At 43.9% G+C, this 20,588-nt stretch overlaps 1 protein-coding gene across 5 annotated transcripts in view; it reads left to right on the top strand.

The window, feature by feature from the left end:
• LOC105492335 (trio Rho guanine nucleotide exchange factor) overlaps positions 1–20,588 on the top strand; it is a 368,213-nt gene that overhangs the window by 309,285 nt on the left and 38,340 nt on the right. For 4 of the 5 annotated variants that reach the window (XM_071099091.1, XM_071099090.1, XM_071099092.1 and 1 more), the window contains exons 35-39: positions 8,604–8,896; positions 10,326–10,496; positions 13,128–13,223; positions 18,914–19,062; positions 20,514–20,580. In XM_071099091.1, the coding sequence (XP_070955192.1) occupies positions 8,604–8,896; positions 10,326–10,496; positions 13,128–13,223; positions 18,914–19,062; positions 20,514–20,580 (776 nt within the window). Of the gene's footprint in view, positions 1–8,603; positions 8,897–10,325; positions 10,497–12,092; positions 13,005–13,127; positions 13,224–18,913; positions 19,063–20,513; positions 20,581–20,588 lie in introns of those variants that run through there. The other variant, XM_071099094.1, reaches the window with a different exon arrangement.

The raw sequence follows: 20,588 nt of genomic DNA, 5'->3' as shown, positions 1-20,588 counted from the left end.
GCTTTTAATAGTCTTTTGTCACATTTTCAATCATTACCATCCCCCAAACTCACGCTCACTGCCTCTCTGGCTCTTGTAAAGATTTCCCATGCTGACATGACAGCATAACAAATAGTTGCAGCCCAGAATAAAGCCCTGAAATCCAGGTATGTGCAGAGAAGCAGAGAACCCCTGGGGACGCAGTGTCCATGCTAAATCTGGTGTTTCAACCCCTGATGAATCTTTCTTTTCCAGAGGAACAAATTAAGACTCACTAGTACTCACAGACACACGATACACGAAACACACGTAAGAGCATGGTAACTGGAATGAACACATAGAAGTCAGCCAAGAAACCTTTCCAGATAGTTACTCACAAATAGAATATAGACTTAGTTTGGAGAAATATTTTTAAAATACTTGTATATTCTGAACCACCAAAAGAGTAACAGTATCACTGGGCAAGTCAGTTGCTTAAGATTTCCCAAGTAATACTCCAGCTTTGTCTCATCATCATCATTTTAAATTAATATGCATTGCCCAGGGGATGGTTATAATCATCATGTAAGGTGAGGAGAAGATGCAGTCCCTGGAAGTTGCATCCAGAGGAATAACTTACAGATTAACTCAGTTTTTATGTGATCTGCAAGAGAGTTTCTAGTGCACTGTGGTCTTTTCTTCAAAAAAAAAAAAGCTACCTTGATTCCAAAAGCATGGAATTAAAATCCAGTTTGAAAGTGTAGAGATGACAATCATTTACTCAGAAATTTTGCTCTAGAACATTTGAACCAACACAGTCAACAGTCAATAAGCTAAGAAATTGATTATTCTTTCTAAGTAATTTATAGATCTGATTTTCACATTTGCCTTACAACCTCCCTTGTATGGTAGAAGAACTTCCTGAATAAAAATGTGATTTACTGCATCAAATTCTTGACAAGACAGAAGTTTTGATTAATTGCTATAGGTCAGTTGTACCTGATTACACCCTGACTGCCCTCTTTTCAAATAGTCTGATGAAGTTATTTGCAGACATTAGAAGCAGTTGCTGCAAAGTGTCTTTGAATTAGCTTTCATCAGCACATAGCAGTAACTACTAAGTGAACATTTCTTTAAGTCCTCACAACTATAATTTTAAACTAGCTGTTTGCTTCAAGAACTTGCCTCTGAGCTGTGCTTTATCCTGGTTAGAGTTTTTATAAAGACATCATTTCGTTGTTCATTTGACAGATATTTTTGAACACCTACAATGGACAGTAAGATGGGAATATCTGTCTTTAACATAAACTAGCTAAAATCCTTTGGGGGAGACAGCGTGGAGAATGTGAAATGCAAGACAGATGTTTGCCGGAACTCTCCCGCTGTTGAGCAGGGCATCGTGTAGTGGCCCTGTCTGATCAGAAACACCCTCATTGTCATCAGCGGCCCCACATGTGTGCATGTTTGGCTGACGTTATGTGGCATGAGGGCTGCCAGTCATGGCAGAGGCATGGTGACCTTGTGGGGCCTGTGACCCTGGCTGTCCAAGGAGGCCCGGCCTTCACAGCCCCAGCTCTTCTTCCCACTCTGGGCCTGGGGCGCTTGTCCTTAGATTCGTCATCTCACCACTCTGCTTCATCCTGCTTTCTTCCTCAGCCTTTTGCAGCTTTTTTTCTGCACATCAATGTGAGTATTGCCTCATATTGTGTTAGGCTATAAGTTTACAAAGACCTTTTTCATACCTTTTCCCCTCAGCAGCCTGGTAAGGCTAGAGGAATCACTGTCATTTTACACATCAGGAAACAAGCAAAAAGGGGGTCATTAACTCATGAGAACCCACACCCGGCAGGTGGCAGGGGTGTTAGTGGAACCCCAGCCCCCTGGCCTTGAGTGTCCACTCATCTGCAAAGACCATACCAATCAAATACCTATTGAAACCTGCGTGTGCCAGGCAGACTTTAAACTCCAGATAAACAGCACACGCAAAAGCAGCAAAAGCCACTTCTCCTGGTGCTTACATGCTGGTGAGACTGAGAAACGGAAGACATGCAGAGATTTGGGTGAAACCTTTTCACATGCAGAGGCTGGAGTTTTTAGTTCAGCTTACTACTCTACTCAGCAGTGCAGTCGTTACTCTGGAACACTCAGAAGTCTTTAAGACTTTTTTACCATTGTGAAAATAAAGGGAGGGTTAAAGTGAAACATGATCCTCCTTGGTCTGCGACCAGCAGGATATGGTCCTTTCCCTCCTTTTTAAAAAAAAAAAAAATTAAGGCTTTTATTAATCACAGATGTCCCAAATTTACAGACTGGGCCTAGAAAGCAGCCTCTCTTCTCCCGGCAGTCCCCGCGTTTTGTGTGTTCACACAGTGAAACTCCCCCTGCGTGGGGCTGAATGTCAGAACTTCTGCTTTCCCTTCTTTCTTTACCTTTTTTTCTTTTTTTATTTAAAAAGAAATCTAGCATGGACTTTTTTTGAACTCCTGTTTCAGCAAGGAAGCCATCTACATAAGGATTTTTCCCTCCTCGAAGTAAGAAGGGATGAACTTGAGTTGACTTTCTCTTCTCGGTGCTTCAAGCGGATCACAGATGGCTTTCTCATGTGCACAGCTGAACGTCTTTTTAAGTCACTGCGATGTGCTGATAGTATCTTCTTGTGCTCGAGTTTACTTTGTTCTATTTTAAAAATAGAAATAGAAGTAATTCATCTAGATTGCTTCATTCATCCTTCATATTAAAAGTGATTTTTAGTACGTCCTAGACACCATGTTAGGCCCGCAGTTACAAATCTAATTGTGACGAAACCTAATTCTCGTTTTCTGGGTACTCACAGTTGATGTAAATACAGTGTAGTGAGTTCTGTGTTATCATGGAGTCCTTTATGCCTCAGCCATCCTGCATTGATAAACAGCACTTAACAGTGTATAAAGCTTGTTTGTTCCCTTTATTTCATTTAATCCTGTTACAACCCTGTGAGATGTGGAAACTCACATGCCAGAATGTTTGCTGTGGAGTGGGAGTGCCAGGTTCACTCAGGCCCTTGGATGAGTCCAGCTTTCTTTCTGACATCTCCTGTGGATCATCCATCTGGGCCTTGGATCAGTGGGTTTCCTCAGGCTGAAAAGGGGGAAGCACGTTCCCAAACCAGACCCGGTGGGAACTGAAGGCATTGTTGTTGATAAGAAAGCTCGCGATGGGGTGAAAAAGCAGGACTGAGCGTTGACTTTTTTTCTTCCAAGATGGTGAGTTGAGGGAAAGGCAAGAGATGAGTAACTATTTCTTTGCATAACAAATGGGTCTTTTTTTTTTTTTTTTTTTTTTTTTTTTTGAGACAGGGTCTCACTCTGTCACCCAGACTGGAGTGCAGTGGTACAATCCTGGCTCACTGCAACCTCTGCCTCCTGGGTTCAAGCGATTCTCCTGCCTCAGCTTCCTGAGTAGCTGGGACTACAGGCATGCGCCACCATCCCAACTAATTTTTGTAATTTTAGTAGAAACGGGGTTTCATCATGTTGGCCAGGCTGGTCTCGAACTCCTGACCTCAAATGATCCACCTGCATCGGCCTCCCAAAGTGCTGGGATTACAGGCATCAGCCACCACGCCCAGCCCAGATTGGTCTTTCATGGTATTTCTCAGGTCAGTTCTGTCCTGAGCCCCCGCCCCCGCCCCCGCACTGCTTTACGTGACAGGCAGTGTTCACATGCACTTAGTCTGGACTCTGGCTTCTGAGAAAGCAAAGCAGTAACACAAGTGAGAGATGAGTTGCTGGAAGGGTTGCCTTATTTGCTTTGAATTATCATCTTTGAATAAATAATTCACAAACCCATGAACCTGACAAAAATTAGTTGTTACTTACGTTCACTTCAAAACTGATCAGGATATACCAGTAACTCAGGACATCAGCATTCATAGTGGTTGACTTACCAGTCAGTATGCCTAGGCTGAGAAATAATAGCTTGCAGCTGGTGTGTTGGCTCACCTGATTGTCATTTATTCAGTGTATACTCATTAAGCTCCAGGTGTATGCCAGGCTGCCTGCTGGCACCTGGGTATGTAGTTGGAAACAACCAGACATGGTGCCCTGGAATCTAAGATCATGGTTGGCTTCCCGCCTTCACAGTTGCCCAGCTAGGAAAATGTGATCATGAACTGATTACACGGGGCTCTGACCACAGGGCTCTCCTCCTGAGGGCTGCTCTTGTTACGGGTTTGAGCCATCCACAATCAAATCCTGAGCAAAAAAGTAAGGACACAGTGCCAAAAGGATAGGAGCATGCCTGCACCGTGTGGCGTCTAGGCAGAGGACCTCATGCTCCTGTGTTCGCAGCCATCAGGACCTCTTCTGGGGAAAGGCAACTGTGTGCACAAAAGTAATTTAAGATCTTCCCACGGAGACTTCAGAATTCTAGACCTCTGTGTTTATGGTGTGATATATCCTTATACTGTGCCCAGTAACTTTGGAGACCTTATTTCTACTCAAGATACCATTAGGACATGGGATTTAATTCAAAATTTGCAACAGAATAGCTGATTTACTGGACAAAGTCTATATTCTTCAGATAGCTAAAAATAATAGATACTTTATTTCATTCTGTTAATGATGGTATTAAGTCTAAAGACTTTTAAAGCTTTTTTAACTCCTAATGTGACCATTGTATCACAACCCAGCAAAGAGCATAGATGTGCACTGTTACATTCCATTGATTTAGGCCAAAGGAGTTTCTATGGTGAAAAGGAAAAAAAAGATCCCCCCCGCAAGAGAGTCAAATAGCATGAAGAATTGAACATTCTTGTTAAAAACAAAAAGAGAAGGGGTCATAATTGTCCCTCCACATTTGCACACTTCTGAAACAAAATTTTTCTCAAGGTAAGATTTTTTTAAATTCCACATAATTTTTCTTATAGTTTATGACCGCTTCTAGCATTTTTCTAAGTCATAAATATTCTAGCGAAATGAAAGAACGTCACTTCCGTCATTTGGTAAGTAGGAACTCGGAAGAAGAACTGCTTCTCGTCAATGGCAGTGTCACACAGTCCTTTGCATTTCATCTTTGGCACCAGTGAGCTCCCACCTTGGGCAGCCCTGACCCCTCCTGGTTCTAGGAGGAACCATTTAGGCCATGGCCACATTGTTAATGCTTAACCTGCCAGGTAAGCAGGAAATCTCTTTCGAACCAGCTTCCCAAAGTGCAGAGAACCAAATCCCTTGCAGCTGAGCCCACAGAGAGAAGCTGGGGAATGACGTATTTAATTTCCTTTTCTTTTTGAACCGTTTTTACAACTAGCTCCTTTCCCAGGCAAGGCTAAGTGCCCTGGGAATCATCCTTGTAAAGCCAGCTGGGTGCCACAAAGCATTATTAATTGACTGTGGTTCCTTCTCATGCGTGCAGAGGCCGCTGGATCTGCTGAACAGTAAGGAGGTCTGTGTGCTTCAGGGCTGCCCTGCGTCCCTGCCTGCCCTGCACGCTCTTTTCCGAGAGCACACCTGCTTCTCTGTAGCCCTGCAAGTCTGGGTGGACAGAGGGACCAGGTCAGAATACTTCGTAGGTGTCACTTAGGCTTCATACCACTCCTATATAGGCCAACTCCCACCAAATTCTAACTTATAGACCCCAAAATGTCTGAGGTTGATTTATTGACTGAGGTCCTACTAGTTGTGATGTATAAGTGTTCTGTTTATGAATGTTAAGGCTTGCACTTGATTTCATTTTACTAAAATAAGTGGGCCTGGGTGTTTTTTTTTTTTTTTTTTCCTTTTCTTTTCTTGGCCTCCATCAGTTTATCCAAGGCACAGCGGAGCTCCTTGGTGACACTTCGCCACATCTCAGGCATCCGGGGTGTCTCCCGACCTCCCCATGGGCCACACTCATAGTTCCTTGTCTTGTGCAGTTGTGAATCTATGTCAAAGAAAAGACTGTCCTTAAAATATGAGCTTTGGATCAGCTTGCTGTTTCTTTAGGCTGTTGATTTCTGATGTTTCCATGTAATACTTGTGTGCCTACTGTGTGCCAGGCACTGTGCAGAGCCCTGGAAGTACCTCAGGTCCCAGACAGACGAGGCCCCTGCCTTTCTGGAGCTTATATTCATTCTCCTGACCCAGTGCCTGGGTTACCTGTGCCCACCTCCCTCAAAGGCCAGCTTCAGTGCCATCTCCTTCAGGGATCCTTCCATGCTTCCTCCTCCTGTTGCCCCTTCTTCTCAACCCTAACAGGGTTTGTACCTCGCCTATAGTACAGGATAATTTTGTGATCCAAAAACCACTGTGTGGTGAGTCACATGGGTGAAGAAACTAGGTGTTCCTTATCTCTCTGTCCAGTGGGAAATCCGGGGCTTGGCTCCAAGTCACAGCACAGTAAGTGACTCTGAAGTCTGCCATCTGCTGTGGACAGTGCAGGGTTCTGCTAGCAGTTGGTGCTTTAAAAAAAAAATTCGTTGAATAAATTGTCATCTGACATCGATTATCCAAACCCTCCCTTTCTCTTTGTCCTCCCTGAGGCTAGGGACTGTGTCTACCTCATTTGCATTTTATCTTAAGTCAGCACCTGAGAAACTCCCTGGGAATGGATTTCATTCTTTTCTACCTTTTCCAGACCATAGCAAAGGAAAGTGCGACTGATACGGAAATATTTTAGTAACTCTTGTTTAAAAATAGAGTAAATGGGAAATATATATACATATATGTACACAAACATAATACGGACACCCATACAGAGGGGAGACGGCTATCATTCTTTAACAGGTATCAGTGGGTTCTGAACCACAGTTTGCCTGTGAGAAAAATCTAGATTTTGAAGAATGAGTGATCCTGCCTAAAACACATCATCTGTTTCTGGAAGATTATACCCTTCACTAATCTGTGTCTTGGTCGAAGGCAGGAACGGGACAGCAGTGAGACAGGCGTGTGCTGTCTAGTCCCAGCGTCAGGAGCACTTGGTGGGAAACCGCTGCCGACTCTGCTCCTGTAATCACAGGGTTCACCTGCAGCAGGGAAGGGCGTCCAGAGCCAGAGAGGCAGTGCAGCCCCTACAGGTATCTGCACAAAGGAGTAGCTTTCAAGATTAGTTTCAGTATATCCATGAGACTCAGAAGATAGCAAGCACAGGGAATGATCGCCATCGTCACCGTTCTGCTTTCTAAAGCGGGGCACTTCATTCCATGCCACCGTGGTGGAGCCCCTGAGCCAAGAGCTCGGGAATGGGCCTGGCAGCCTGCACGCTCACTGGTTTGCGAGTTGTACAGTAGACGTCACACAAGTCCATGGATTGGCTGAGTGTCTCCTGTCACCCAAATTTCAGATTTTTTAATACAAAAATTAGCTGAGTATGGTGGCAGGTGTCTGTAGTTCCAGCTAGTTGGGAGGCTGAGCCAGGAGAATCTCTTGAACCCAGGAGGCGGAGAGTGCAGTGAACTGAGATTGTGCCACAGCACTCCAGCCTGGGTGACAGAGCGAGACTCCGTTTGAAAAACAAAACAAAACAAAACAAAAAATTTGTTTTTGTTTTTTTTTTCTTTTTTGTCTTGAAATGTCATCCACTCCAGATTAACTATGTTTAATTTTTGAGATCTGGTGAGAAGCTGACTTAGATATATTTTCTGTAGAGCGTTTTGGTTATTTGAGGAAGGCTTCTCCTCCTCACACATTTCTTTCTTTCTTTCTTTCTTTCTTTTTTTGAGACAGTCTCGCTCTGTCGCCCAGGCTGGAGTGCAGTGGCGCGATCTCCGCTCACTGCAAGCTCCACCTCCTGCGTTCACGCCATCTCCTGCCTCAGCCTCCCCAGCAGCTGGGACTACAGGTGCCGCCACCACGCCCGGCTAATTTTTTGTATTTTTAGTAGAGACGGGGTTTCACCGTAGATGGTCTCTATCTCCTGACCTTGTGATCCGCCCGCCTAGGCCTCCCAAAGTGCTGGGAGGTGTGAGCCACCTCGCCTGGCCCCTCACATTTCTTTTTAAAATGTGGTGGCGTTTTTGTTCATTGTTGCTGATATTTACTTCGGCACATGAGGTAAGTTTGTCAAGGCTGTGAGCAAAGTCCCCATGTACCGCTGTGGCCTGGCCGTGAACAGGAAAGAGGCTGCTGCTGGTCAGAGTCTCACCAAGACAAATCACTGTCATTTTATCCATAATAATTACAGAATTCTGCTTTTGTTCACTGGTAGTGAATCAAACTAATGCACTTCTTTGACATGATTAGCTTACAGTAAGGATGTCAGTTGGCATAGCTAAAACTTCTCAAAATTTCCTTTCAATTCATTCTTCTTTCTTGACTTGTGTCAAGAAAATGGGTGAAATGATTTTAAAATTCTGTTCTCCAGTGTCCGCAGTACCAGTGTCCACAGTATTTTATGTGATGAATGACATCGTAAATCTGGCTGGTAACGATGCTGGTCTTCAGGATTGGTGACATGGGTGATTTTGAAGGGGACAGTGCATCTTGAGAATGATCATCTCTAGCAGAACTCAGGTTTGCTACACAGTTGAGGAGAGAGTGGGTGTAAAGCATCAACCCCTCTCATCTCACGCCCGGTAGGCAAAGCCTGCAGGTGAGGCGTCCCAGCCCACTGGCTTCCCTGCAGCCTGCGGGCTAATGGCATGGTCTCCCCACTGGAGGGTCAATGACACTCCCTCTCCTTCTCCCTGGCAGACTCGCTCTCCGTCTCCAGCAATGACGCCAGTCCACCCGCATCTGTGGCTTCCCTCCAGCCCCACATGATCGGGGCCCAGAGCTCGCCGGGCCCCAAGCGGCCGGGCAACACCCTGCGCAAGTGGCTCACCAGCCCCGTGCGGCGGCTCAGCAGCGGCAAGGCCGACGGGCACGTGAAGAAGCTGGCGCACAAGCACAAGAAGAGCCGCGAGGTCCGCAAGAGCGCCGACGCCGGCTCGCAGAAGGACTCGGACGACAGTGCGGCCACCCCGCAGGACGAGACGGTCGAGGAGGTGAGGCTCTGCCCGCTGGATGGGGCCCGCGTGGCGGGGCCCACTGGGCTTTTGCTGCAGGAATAGTTACTTATCTTACGAATAAACTGGTTTGGTCCTGTTTTCTGCACTTACTCAGAAATTACCATTCAAGTCTCTGCTTAACCGACTGAGATTTAGTGGGGACACCTTGAAAGACAATTGAACTGGCTGTTCCCCAGTAAACACGGTCAGGATCACGTGTGGCTTCTGATAGAAAAAAAAAAAAGACCACCCTGCGCCCCAAGCCCAGTCCGCCCCCAGGCCTGGGCCTGGAGGGAGCCCAGACTGTGGCTTCTGGACCCTCTCCTCTCCACTCCACCGTGAGGCAAAGCCAGAGGCTCTGTGTAGTCTGCAGAAGATTTGGGCGGTATCCGAGCTGACCACTGTGGCAGCATTTTGCAGAGAAAACTCAGATTGGAAACTTGGAAGGACTTGTGGAGTTTTTTGCATTTTCTAATTGTTTTTCTCCAATATTTATTATACTTACAGCTTGTCTTGAGTAGAAAATAACCAGTTAATTTACTTTGTTGACCCAGTAATAAACATTGGGTTATTCCCATGTCACCAAAGATAAGTGCATATGGGTCAGCCAGGAATTTTTTCACGTCCTATTGATGGGGGGGGGGGGCTTTAAATTATATTGCAAGAAAGAATTCCTTCATGATGCTGGAGATGGCCTTCAGCACTGGTGGTGTCAGTGAGGGGCCCTCAGAGTATTTAACTTGGATTGACCCCGACTCAAGTCCTACAGGTTCGAAAAAGAAAAGGCAGAGAATGGGGATGAGATTTGTGTTACCTGATTTATTTGGCAGATAGCTGTTTTCTGCTGTTTTTTTTTTCCTGGGCATATTTTTGCCATGAGATTTTATTGCAGTGTGGGGGTTGGGATGTACTGTGTATCTGCTTAATAAACCTCTGTCCTCTTAGGAAAACTAAAACTGAAATTTGTTTCTAAAAGTGAGAATAGAGGAAAAGGATACTTAAATCCAGTGCTTAAAATGCATCTTGGATTATATTTTTTTATGCCCTTATTATTTCAGTGAATTTTTCTGTAGCAGGATACCCAAAGTAAAATCAGCTAGACCAAAGGAGCTAAACAACATGAGGGCTGTAGCTCAGATTTTTGAACCTTTTTGAAAACTGGCTTCTCAAAGATGAGATGTGTTCAGAGCCTAACAGGTCACATGGGCAGTCCCTTTATACGACACTTTCAGTGGCCCTTCTGTCATCCAAGTTGACAAGCAAGGCATTTGGGTTGCAGGAAGAGAGGAAAAGTTACCCTCAAGGTCATTTGTTCCTGATTTCTGCCATCCCAGTCCCTGTCCCCACCTTGCTTCTCCAAGTAACCCTTGGTCCATGTTTGTGAATTGGCCTGGAATATAATGAGCAAATCTTGATTGGATTTCAGAGAGGCCGGAATGAGGGCCTGAGCAGCGGTACTCTCTCCAAATCCTCCTCCTCGGGGATGCAGAGCTGTGGAGAAGAGGAAGGCGAAGAGGGGGCCGATGCCGTGCCCCTGCCGCCACCCATGGCCATCCAGCAGCACAGCCTCCTCCAGCCGGACTCACAGGACGACAAGGTAAAGGGGGACAAGGGCTGGGGGATCCATCCCTGCCGTGCCAGGGCAGGGCACACTCAGTGGCTGCTCCACCCCAGCCTCATTTCAGGAGACAGGAGGCCCCAAGGTGTGGAAAAGGGCAATGCAGTGCTCTTTCAGGCAGTGTCAACCTGATTATACCCCAAAACTATGAGTAACAAAGCCATTTAGAATAGCAGTAGACCAGGGGGTGCAGTTTTTCCTACACATGTGACTCAATGCATTTTTAATGATGCTTCAGTAATTGCGGCTTTTAAAGTTTCCTAATGTATTGACTAGAATCCCTGAGAGAACAATCAGAGATATCCCATGCAGGTCTGCCCGAAGGCATCACTAAATGAGGAGTTGGCCGTCTCCCCTCTGTGAGGTTTTTGCATGCAGGTTTCTGGTTTAAGATGAGGTTGCATCACTGTCCAGTTGCTTTTTCCAACATGCCAGACATTAGTTTGTAGGATCCCTATACTAGAGTGCAGGCATAGTTGTCAAAGTGTGGGAATCAGTTGAAACCTCTTTGGCTCTACGCGGTGGCTTTAAGCCATGAAAGTCATTTGTTTTCTTGAGTTCTCACATAATCTAAAATTATTTTGTCAACCCAGTTGTAGAGCCCTAAAAAATAAAATGACAGAAAGGAAACCTGCTCAATGTGGCTTGCACATCCTCTAGCATTCTGGCCCCATTGTGCCCCTCAAAATTGTCAGGTGTTGAAAACCATGCTATGAAGTCATTACTGGTGATGCTTTTTTTTGGCAGTAACTGAGTTTTCTGAATAAAACAGATAACATTATCAACATTTTTTCCGCATGCTTCCCTTTTTCCTTCCCTGACTCCCTTGTCAGTACTTGCACAGTCACTTGCTGGATTAATCACCCTCTATTTTACGACCTGGGATTGGCCTCAGCCAGTGCTTGGCAGCTGTGAGGCCAAGTCAAATCATGCATTCCTCTTAACCCAGGGCAGACCTGTCCACCGCCCCTTGTTGGTGGAAAGCTACTCCCTCCTCCCTTTTTAACACGAGGCTCGCACACTGTAAGGGTGCCGTGGGGCCTGCAACGATGGCTGTGAGCTGCAGGACTGAGCACAGGTTGGAGTCCCGGAGTTTTGTGTGCATCTGAGGTTCAGGCTCCCGCCGTGTATGGGGGAGAAGGAACAGGGAGCCTGAGGTGAGAGGACCACGGCCCCCCACCCCACCCAGTGCACGGGATTACCTGGCTAGGACATGGGGCTGTGTGGTTTCTGTGACATTTCCTAAGCTATTTTGTAATATGCTCAGCCATGCCTTTTTGAAAAGCAGAAAACTGGCATTTCTTAAATATGGGTGGTTATCCAAACATTGAGGGGCTGGACCTTGTCGACTTATTCACCCAATAAGGGAGCATTTTTCTCCATTTAAAGAGTGACCTGCACTGTATTCTTCCATTTGCTAGAATCATTTATTGGTTACTATGTTACCTCGTTGAGTATTATCAGTAGCAGTTCTTCATTTACAAAAATCTGTAGTGATTTTCCCACACAGTGTATAATCTTGTGACTAATTTTTTGTTTTGTTCTGTTTTCTCTTTGTGTAAACTTTCACTGCAGCATTATGTCGATTTGTGTTCCATGTCTGTTTTGGCTCAATTTCCTTACCTTTCCGTCTGAATTTTTTTCTTTCTTTTCTTCACCCCATATTCCAAATGTCATTAGACCAAACCAACATTTGTTTTGCAAAGTGCATATTTTGACCCACACGTGTAAAAGCCTTGTTGTGAGTGTATGAGCCTGTATCTGTCTGCTGTGAGACACGCATGGCCAGGACAGCCCGCTGTGGGTCGCATGCCTCGCCGCTGTCCTTAATATGAAGCAAGGTTCATATTACGCCCCTTCTAGTTCCCAGTTAATTAACGGCTCAAGTAATCTGCAAACACATCGTGTTTGCTAATTACTGAAACTCGAACTTAGTAGCCCCTCCCCCAGATTTCCTGTCAACCCCTTTATGCCCTCGATTCTAGCCATAAGTGGCATCTGATAGCTTGTGAGGCCTCAGCTCTTCTGTACTCTGCACTAATCATGGGGAAGTGGATGGCACAGAAAATGGTGAGCTCGTCCCCCTCGTTCCCTGTCTGGTCACCGCACCCCGCTCCTTTCCTCTTCCTCGTTTCTTTTTTTCTTAATCCCATAAACACAGTAAAGCCATTTTTAGTATCCTGTTTTGTTTCCTGATTATTCCAGGGTTCTCTCACTAGACCTAAGCCTCTCATTCTGATGTAGGTCAGATTCTCTATTCCTTCTCCCTAGCCTAGAACCTTGCCAGCAGTTGCAAAAGTTACAGTTAGAACGTTCCCTTGCCCAGTCACCTCTTTGAAAACAAACACTACAATGTTACATGACTGCGATTAAAATCAGACACTGTCTGCTTTCCACATGTATCTCAGACAGGTTTTATTTAATGTTTCTTGTCAGAATATTGTAAATTCAAAAGGATGACTCTAAATAAATGCAAACAAAGACAAACTTGTGGTCTTTTTGTCTGTAATTACTTTAAAAAGAGATGGAGCTTGCAGGGAAATTTACTGTCTGACCAGTTACTAATGTGAGCCTTTCCCCCACCCCGCCTTTTCTTAATTTCTTCCATAGGCCTCTTCTCGGTTATTAGTCCGCCCCACCAGCTCCGAAACACCAAGTGCAGCCGAGCTCGTCAGTGCAATTGAGGAACTCGTGAAAAGCAAGATGGTGAGGCCTCCCAGACAAAGTCTGACTTTTGGAAGCTACTCTGTGTTGCTGCTTGCAAATGGATTTGCCCTTGTCCTTGTATTTCTCTGGGCTGCAGAATGTGGCTGTGGCTTATTGCACATCTCAGGAGTCCCCATGACCACCCTCGGGTTCACTGATTTGAAGGACTCAGAGAACTCGGGAAAGCCATTATTCCCACATTTGCAGTGTATTCCCATGAAAGGACACAGAGCAAAATAGGCAAGGGAAGAGCTGCATAGGTCAGGTCTCAGGGAGTGCCAGGTTCAGGCTGCCAACTGTGCTCTCCCAGTGGAATCGGGCAGACAGAGGATTGCCAACCACAGCAGCTAACCCAAGCCTTGGTGTTGAGTGTCTGCTTGGGCTCAGACACACATGGCTGACTGCTCTGTGTGGCTGACCTGAGTAGTCTCCTGCCCCTCCAAAGATCAAGACACTGTCACATTGCTAGCATAGACTATTTGCCTTGGTCCCAGGCCCCCACATAAACAGACATTCTCACCAAGCAGAACATTCCAAAGACTTACAAGTTCCCTCATAGAAGCTGGGGGCAAACCTCACTGCACACACCCTGCCTGCAGTCACTGCAAATGTGGGCAGCTCCAGTCTGTCTGAAGATGTACCAGGGTCAGTGGTACCCACAATTAGACTCTCAGTTTTGTTTTGCAACCCCCGAGACCTTTCATTTGGGTTTACAATGTGTACGAGAGAAGGGTTGGCATTATTATATAAGGGCTGTATTTTCTCAGTGATCTCTTTGTTGCCAGTTGGCCAATGTGGGTTCATTTGATAAAGGCCCCAAATTAAATGTTGGTTCTTTGAAGTAAGACGGCATGTTTTGCATCTAACTGATTCAAATCAATTAATTTCTGTTTTTTTAGTTTTCCTAACTGGGAAGTGGGAAAACCACCAATGGTAACAACTTTTTAGACTGGTATATCCTACTATCCCTATGAAGACAACGTCTTTTAAAAGCAACTCCTCCCAAAGTAAAAGCCCTCAGTCTGTCTCAGCAATCCATTCTCCAGAGGTTACCACTGCGAAGAGTTCGATACGTTTCCCTCCAGACGTTTTCCTTGCTGGTGCAAACATATATATGTGCATGCATTTTCTTTCCAGATGGGTTCGTTCAATTTTTAAGATTCTAATGATTAACACATCTTGAGGATCTTCTCACATCAGTCCATACAGATTACCTCTTTCCTTTATTTAATAACTGTATAGTATTCCTTTACATGAATTCTATGATAATAATACCACTGAGAGCTTATTCTAAGCCAGGCGCTGTTCTAAGTGCTGAGCATGTATTAATTTATATACTTCCCACAACAACCCTATAAGGTTTTTATGCATTATTGTTACCCCATTTTACAGATAAGGAAATTGAGGCACACAGAACATTAAAAAAACTTGACTAGCCACTAAGGGTCAGAGACATGATTATGCTATAATTTATTTAAATATATTCCTAATATTTATTTGTTTCCCATATTTCTCTAAATATCCGTTACATGTTTGTGATTATATTTGTAAGGTGAATTTGCAACACTGGAATTGCTGAATCAGAGTATACTTCTTTAAAGTTAGAAGTTTCTCTTCCTGCATTTAAATGCGTTAACTAGGTACCAAATATATCATTCCCATTTCTTCTTTCATCCACAGACAGCCTCTCATGAAACTGGTTGACTGAGTCAAATGGGAATTATATAAAGAAAAATTGGGACTGACTTGCCACCCTGCCATAGCTAGAAATTTCTCCCCAGGTAATCGTGTGGTGTTCCGGAAAAGACCCAGTGAGCTTTGAAATTGGACAGGAAGCTTGCTAGGGCGTGGTGGGTAACTCACGAATTCGGACTCCACTGGTAAAGATTTTGGAATCAGGCTGGGTATGGTGGTTCATGCCTGTAATCCTAGCACTTTGAGAGGCCAAGGCAAGCAGATTGCTTGAGCCCAGGAGTTCGAGACCAGCCTGGGAAACACAGCGAGACCGCATCTCTACAAAAAAATCCAGAAATCAGCTGGGTGTGGTAGCATGCACCCGTAGTCCCAGCTATCAGGAGGCTGAGGTGGAAGGATCACCGGAGCCCAGGAGGTTAAGACTGCAGTGAGCTGAGATTGTACCATGGCACTCCAGCCTGAGTGACAGAGTGAGACCCTATCTCAAAAAAAGAAAAAGAAAAAGAAAGGAGCTTAGAACCATGCCAGTATGGACTGAGTTCAGCTACATCCTTGGTATCTCTTTAAAAGAGAAGTTGATAAAACTGTCTAAATGAAGGGTGCTTAAATTGTATCCAGTGAGTTTTTAAGCATCCTTAAACTTTTTTTAAAAAGCCATTTATACACATCAGTTAAATGACCATTAAAATCATTCTTACCAAATAGCTGAAATGGTTTCCCAGGGGAATGCTGTGAGGCAGATCTGGCCACAGAGCTGCAGGTGTTTAAATTGTATTGCATTTTATATGGTCTGTGATTCATTTGTAATTAATTCACGTGGCCTTCCAAATGGAGAGGTGGTCTGTGGCATGGTCAATTTTGACTCTGACTAGCTTAATCTCCTTTTCCAATTCTGAGGAATTAAACTTTCTCAGTTTACTCAGTGAAACTGAGTTATTTCTGCTCACTTCAGTGGGCATAAAGCTGTTGGCATAGGAAAGGCATAGGTTTTGGAATCAGATAGACTTGGGTTCACAGTCTCCTTATGGTGAGTTCCACCGGGCAAGTGCTTCAGCCTCGGAGACTGTCTTTCAGCTACACATGGGAGCTTGCACCCAGGTTCCATCCACAGGGGCGTTCACTGGTGCCTTCCCCTCCTTTTGAAGAACCATGTTTGTACTTTATGTGATACATTCATCCCATCTTCAGTGGGCCAGGGAATGCTATCTAAATTCTCCCCTCTTTTTCTGGTTCAAGAGAAGCATCAACCTGTGTTGGTTTCCTGTCACTAATGCTCTAATGTCAAATGGGAACTACTTTTTGTCAGAAAACACTAATGCATCATTGTAATATCCTCAACTTATACTGACTCCACAGTAGATCCTTAAGCATCCACATGTGTTTTCTTGTGGGTGATTTCTGAGGCTGTCGCACATTCATAATTGGATTTGAACAGTGCATTGTTTATTCATCAGAAGCTGCATATGTCTTTATTGGGTTAGGGAGGAGAGGAGAGAAGGTGTTCAGCTGTTACACAGTATGATGTTTAAGGAACTGAACCTACCTAAACCTAAAACCTGAGGATTTAACTCAAAAAATAAAAGCCACCCTGAAAAGTGTTGCCTGGGATTCACGCTTCTGGCTTACCTCCACATTCTTGATCCAGCTGGTTATTTTAAAGGTTGTGCATTTTTCTTGCATGTGGGCAATAGAGTAATAGTTCCCTGCTGCCGCAGTGACTGTGTGAACTTGACTTTGGGATTTTCTTCTCTTCACTAATCAAAATATAAAGGGAGATACAAGAAAGAATAAAAATAAATGAAATCACATCTAACGCAAGATGTTAGAAAAACAACAAATTAAACCAAAGAAAAGCAGAAGGAATGAATTTATAGAGATAAAAGCCGAAATTAATGAGCTGGAAAACAGTAGCATAATAAAACCAAAAATTTGTTCTTTAAATATAGACATTAGGTAACCATGTCAAGAAAATAGAAAACACAAATTCCCAAAATTAAGAAATTGTAAGAGAGGAAAAAACTGAGGAAATTCAAATAATCATAAGACGTTATTTTGTTCATCTCTTTGGTAATAAATTTAAAATGAAACCTGAATGAAATGGGCAGTTTTCTAAGGAAATATAATATATCAAAATTAATCTCAGAAGAGGTAGAATATTTCTGTAGACCCATCTTCATGTAAGAGAGGAATTTGACAAGGACACGAAAAACAACCAAACCCAGAGAGTTTCACAAATAATTCATCCAAAATCTGTAAAGTCTCAGTGGTTGCAGTTTTGAGACGGCCTTCTGCTGGTGACAGCCTTCTCACTCACTTTTGTGGAAGAGGCAAATGGGCCTCATGAAGGCGACAAGGATGTCTAGCCACGACTGCACCTCTTCAGGGTGTGGGCACCCTCTCGGCAGCCCGTCTTGTCAGGAAGGATCAGACCTAGGACAGGCAGCCGAGGGGCCTGGAGACTCCTTTGTTGCAGGTCGAGAAAACCGGAAGACAGGTCCCCACGGACACCGATGAAGTCCGTGACCTTACCTCCCTGCCCTCTGCAGCATCAGGGGCATCTGGAGCCTTTCTCTTTATTTTCTTTTTTTTTTTTTCTCACTGTTCGAATGAACAGAATTCAATCTAACAGGCTTCAGCTGTCCGGGAGGGGGGTGGGGGGGTACGGAACATTCTCCCCTCACTCTCAAAAACAGATATGATCTGATGAGCGTGAAACAAGCTCCACTACTCACAGCAAAACGTTTGCTTCCGGTAAAGCTCAATGGCTATTTATTTAAAAGAGTGCATTTATTTTTCAGATCAAACTCTGTTCCTTAACTCACTTAATGTCCTGTTTTTCAAAAGTAAGATCAGCAGTTGGTGTGTTTTTTATAGCTCCAAGGGTTTTAACAAGATTGCGTGTACAGTACATACTTTGTGTCCTCAAAGCTCTGCTTAACGATGAAATCAGACTCAGTCTGTTACCGTGAAGAGGGAAAAATAGAACAAGTATTAGAGATTTTAGTTTATTAATATCAAATGTTTTAAGTGAGATATTGTTTTCTCATTTTGTATTGTGCTGTTCAAACGAAGAATAAGTTCATCACAATTTTTTCCAGTTCAATCATATCTATATATCCAGTTTGTTGCTTTGGGAATGTTAAAAGAACTATGACTCTTAGGTGTTCTGTGAATCCAGGTAAAACAACAAGATTAATATGTACCAAATTAAAAGCAATGAGTCACCAGTCATTGTCACATTAATCCAAGGAGAGAAGTCACCAATATTCAACTTACAGATTTGCTGAACACTTGCAAAGATTTGCATGAGGTTCCACTAGGGATACAGCAATAAAAACAATCACCTGTAGAAACCAGAAGCTAGTGGGGGAAAGAATGTATTGCAGAAGTAATTAAGACCAGCATGACTACTATTTTGTATAGAGGGACAGAATGCAAGTTGCTAGATGGAGATTAATTTTACCTGGGTGATCTGTAGGCATTGAAGTATGAGTCAAAACTATAATAGGATAATCAGGAAACGAACCAAGTTTGTTTGAACTATAGATTGCTGATAGTCCACCAACAGGGAATGCAGGCACCATGTCCATGAGCCACACTGGCCTGACCGACACACATCCCAACGGCTCATTTGGCAGGAATATAACCAATAAGAAAATTGCTAGATATTAAATATGTGTGATATATCCAGAAATGAGTGCAGCACTCTGACGTAAGCAAGTATAACATTTCTACTTATTTGGTAACGAGAAATAGAATATATTAATGTATGTAAATTCACTATCCTTTTCATTCCAACTTGCCTCTTTTGTCCACCTCCTTTGACTCTATTTTTTGGTTAATAGTTGGGTTTTTTGTGTTATTAAATACTATAATTTCATAAGCATAAAGATTTTATAATTTCACAAATACATTTTCTGTATTTTCTTGTCTTAGTTTCAGCCAATCATGGGCTGTAGGCAGTAAGTGTTGTTGCTTATCTCAATGTCTTCCAGGCACTGGAGGATCGTCCTAGCTCACTCCTTGTTGACCAGGGAGATAGTAGCAGCCCTTCCTTCAACCCTTCGGATAATTCCCTTCTCTCTTCCTCCTCGCCCATTGATGAGATGGAAGAAAGGAAATCCAGCTCTTTAAAGAGAAGACAGTAAGACAGAAATGTTTTCATTCTTATTGTTCTCCGGGTTCCCTCCTGTCTTTGTTGCCTTCAAAAATGTGACTGAGATTCAGCTCTGAATTACCTAGATGAGGAGCTCCATGGCCTCTCATTGAGGGATTGTACGTATGTAAGACTTAGGACCTAATAAGGGCACAGTATTCCATAGCCGCAGTTTCTTGTTTTATTTGTATATGATACTTCATAAGTAAAAATGATGCAAGATAAAAATGTCTTCTGCCACGTCTGGCGAGAAACTCCTAGACTTTTTATTGTACCTGTGATTGTGAAAGAAAAAGTCATGTAAAATTAGAACCAATCCCCAAAATTTGAATATTCTTCAAATACACTTTACTGGTAGGTGTTTCTCAATTCCAGTAAAGCAGCATATGGTGAAAAGAGTCCTGAAAAATGTTACAAAAGGTTTAAACTTGCCTTTGCAGAAGAAAAAAAAAAAAACGTAAGCTACAAAACGGCAGAGACTGTATGTCTTCTTTAGCACTGTATCCCAGCACCTCTGATGGTGCTGGACACGTGAGAGGTGCCAGGTTGATGCTGATTGAATGAATGACTGAACAACACGTGAATGAACCTTTTCAGGCCAATTGAGGTTGTTTGCTATGCTGATCAAATGATTGTCTTCCATTATCTGAGTGGCCTTAAACGGTTACTGAATGTTACAAACAGAAATACTTGTGAGTGATGTAATTAGACCCAAGGCTTTAAACATCTGAATTAAAAGTTTTTCTTGTATAGCCAGTGAAGGTTAAAATGACTTAATCATATTTTTTAAAGCCACCTCCTTTACTGTCATGGCTTTGTCATAAAGTTGTATCTAAGCTTCTTTGTTGTCCCTGTATGTGATCGGAATCCAGAAGGGTGAATTCACCCGGATTGCCCTCATGCACTGTGCCTAAGTGTCTTTTGACCTCCAGCGCTCTTGGGGGTCAACCACTGGAACCCTGTAAGTGATTTGGGAACCTCCAGAATTTAACACCCAAATGTACAAATTTGATACATTACTATTCAGTCCCGGAAGGAGTCCGCCTTGACCAGGAGCCAGAGGTACAAAAAAATTCACTTAGAAAACAGAGTTTGCGGCCGGGCGCAGTGGCTCACGCCTGTAATCTCAGCACTTTGGGAGGCCGAGGCGGGCGGATCGTGAGGTCAGGAGATCGAGACCATCCTGGCTAACACAGTGAAACCCCGTCTCTACTAAAGAATACAAAAAATTAGCCGGGCGTAGTGGCAAGCGCCTATAGTCCCAGCTGTTCAGGAGGCTGAGGCAGGAGAATGGCGTGAACCCAGGAGGTGGAGGTTGCAGTGAGCCGAGATTGTGCCACTGCACCCCAGCCTGGGCGACAGACCAAGACTCCGTCTCAAAAAAAAAAAAAGAAAAGAAAACAGAGTTTGCATGATAAACACTATCTTTCTCTCTCCAGCTACGTTTTGCAAGAATTGGTGGAGACAGAGCGTGACTATGTGCGGGACCTTGGCTATGTGGTTGAGGTGTGTAT

The sequence above is a fragment of the Macaca nemestrina genome, chromosome 6 (assembly GCF_043159975.1).
Source record: "Macaca nemestrina isolate mMacNem1 chromosome 6, mMacNem.hap1, whole genome shotgun sequence".
NCBI classification, from domain to species: domain Eukaryota; kingdom Metazoa; phylum Chordata; class Mammalia; order Primates; family Cercopithecidae; genus Macaca; species Macaca nemestrina.
The sequence above is the reverse complement of the archived record's forward strand: the minus strand, read 5'-3'. Positions and strand labels throughout refer to the sequence as shown.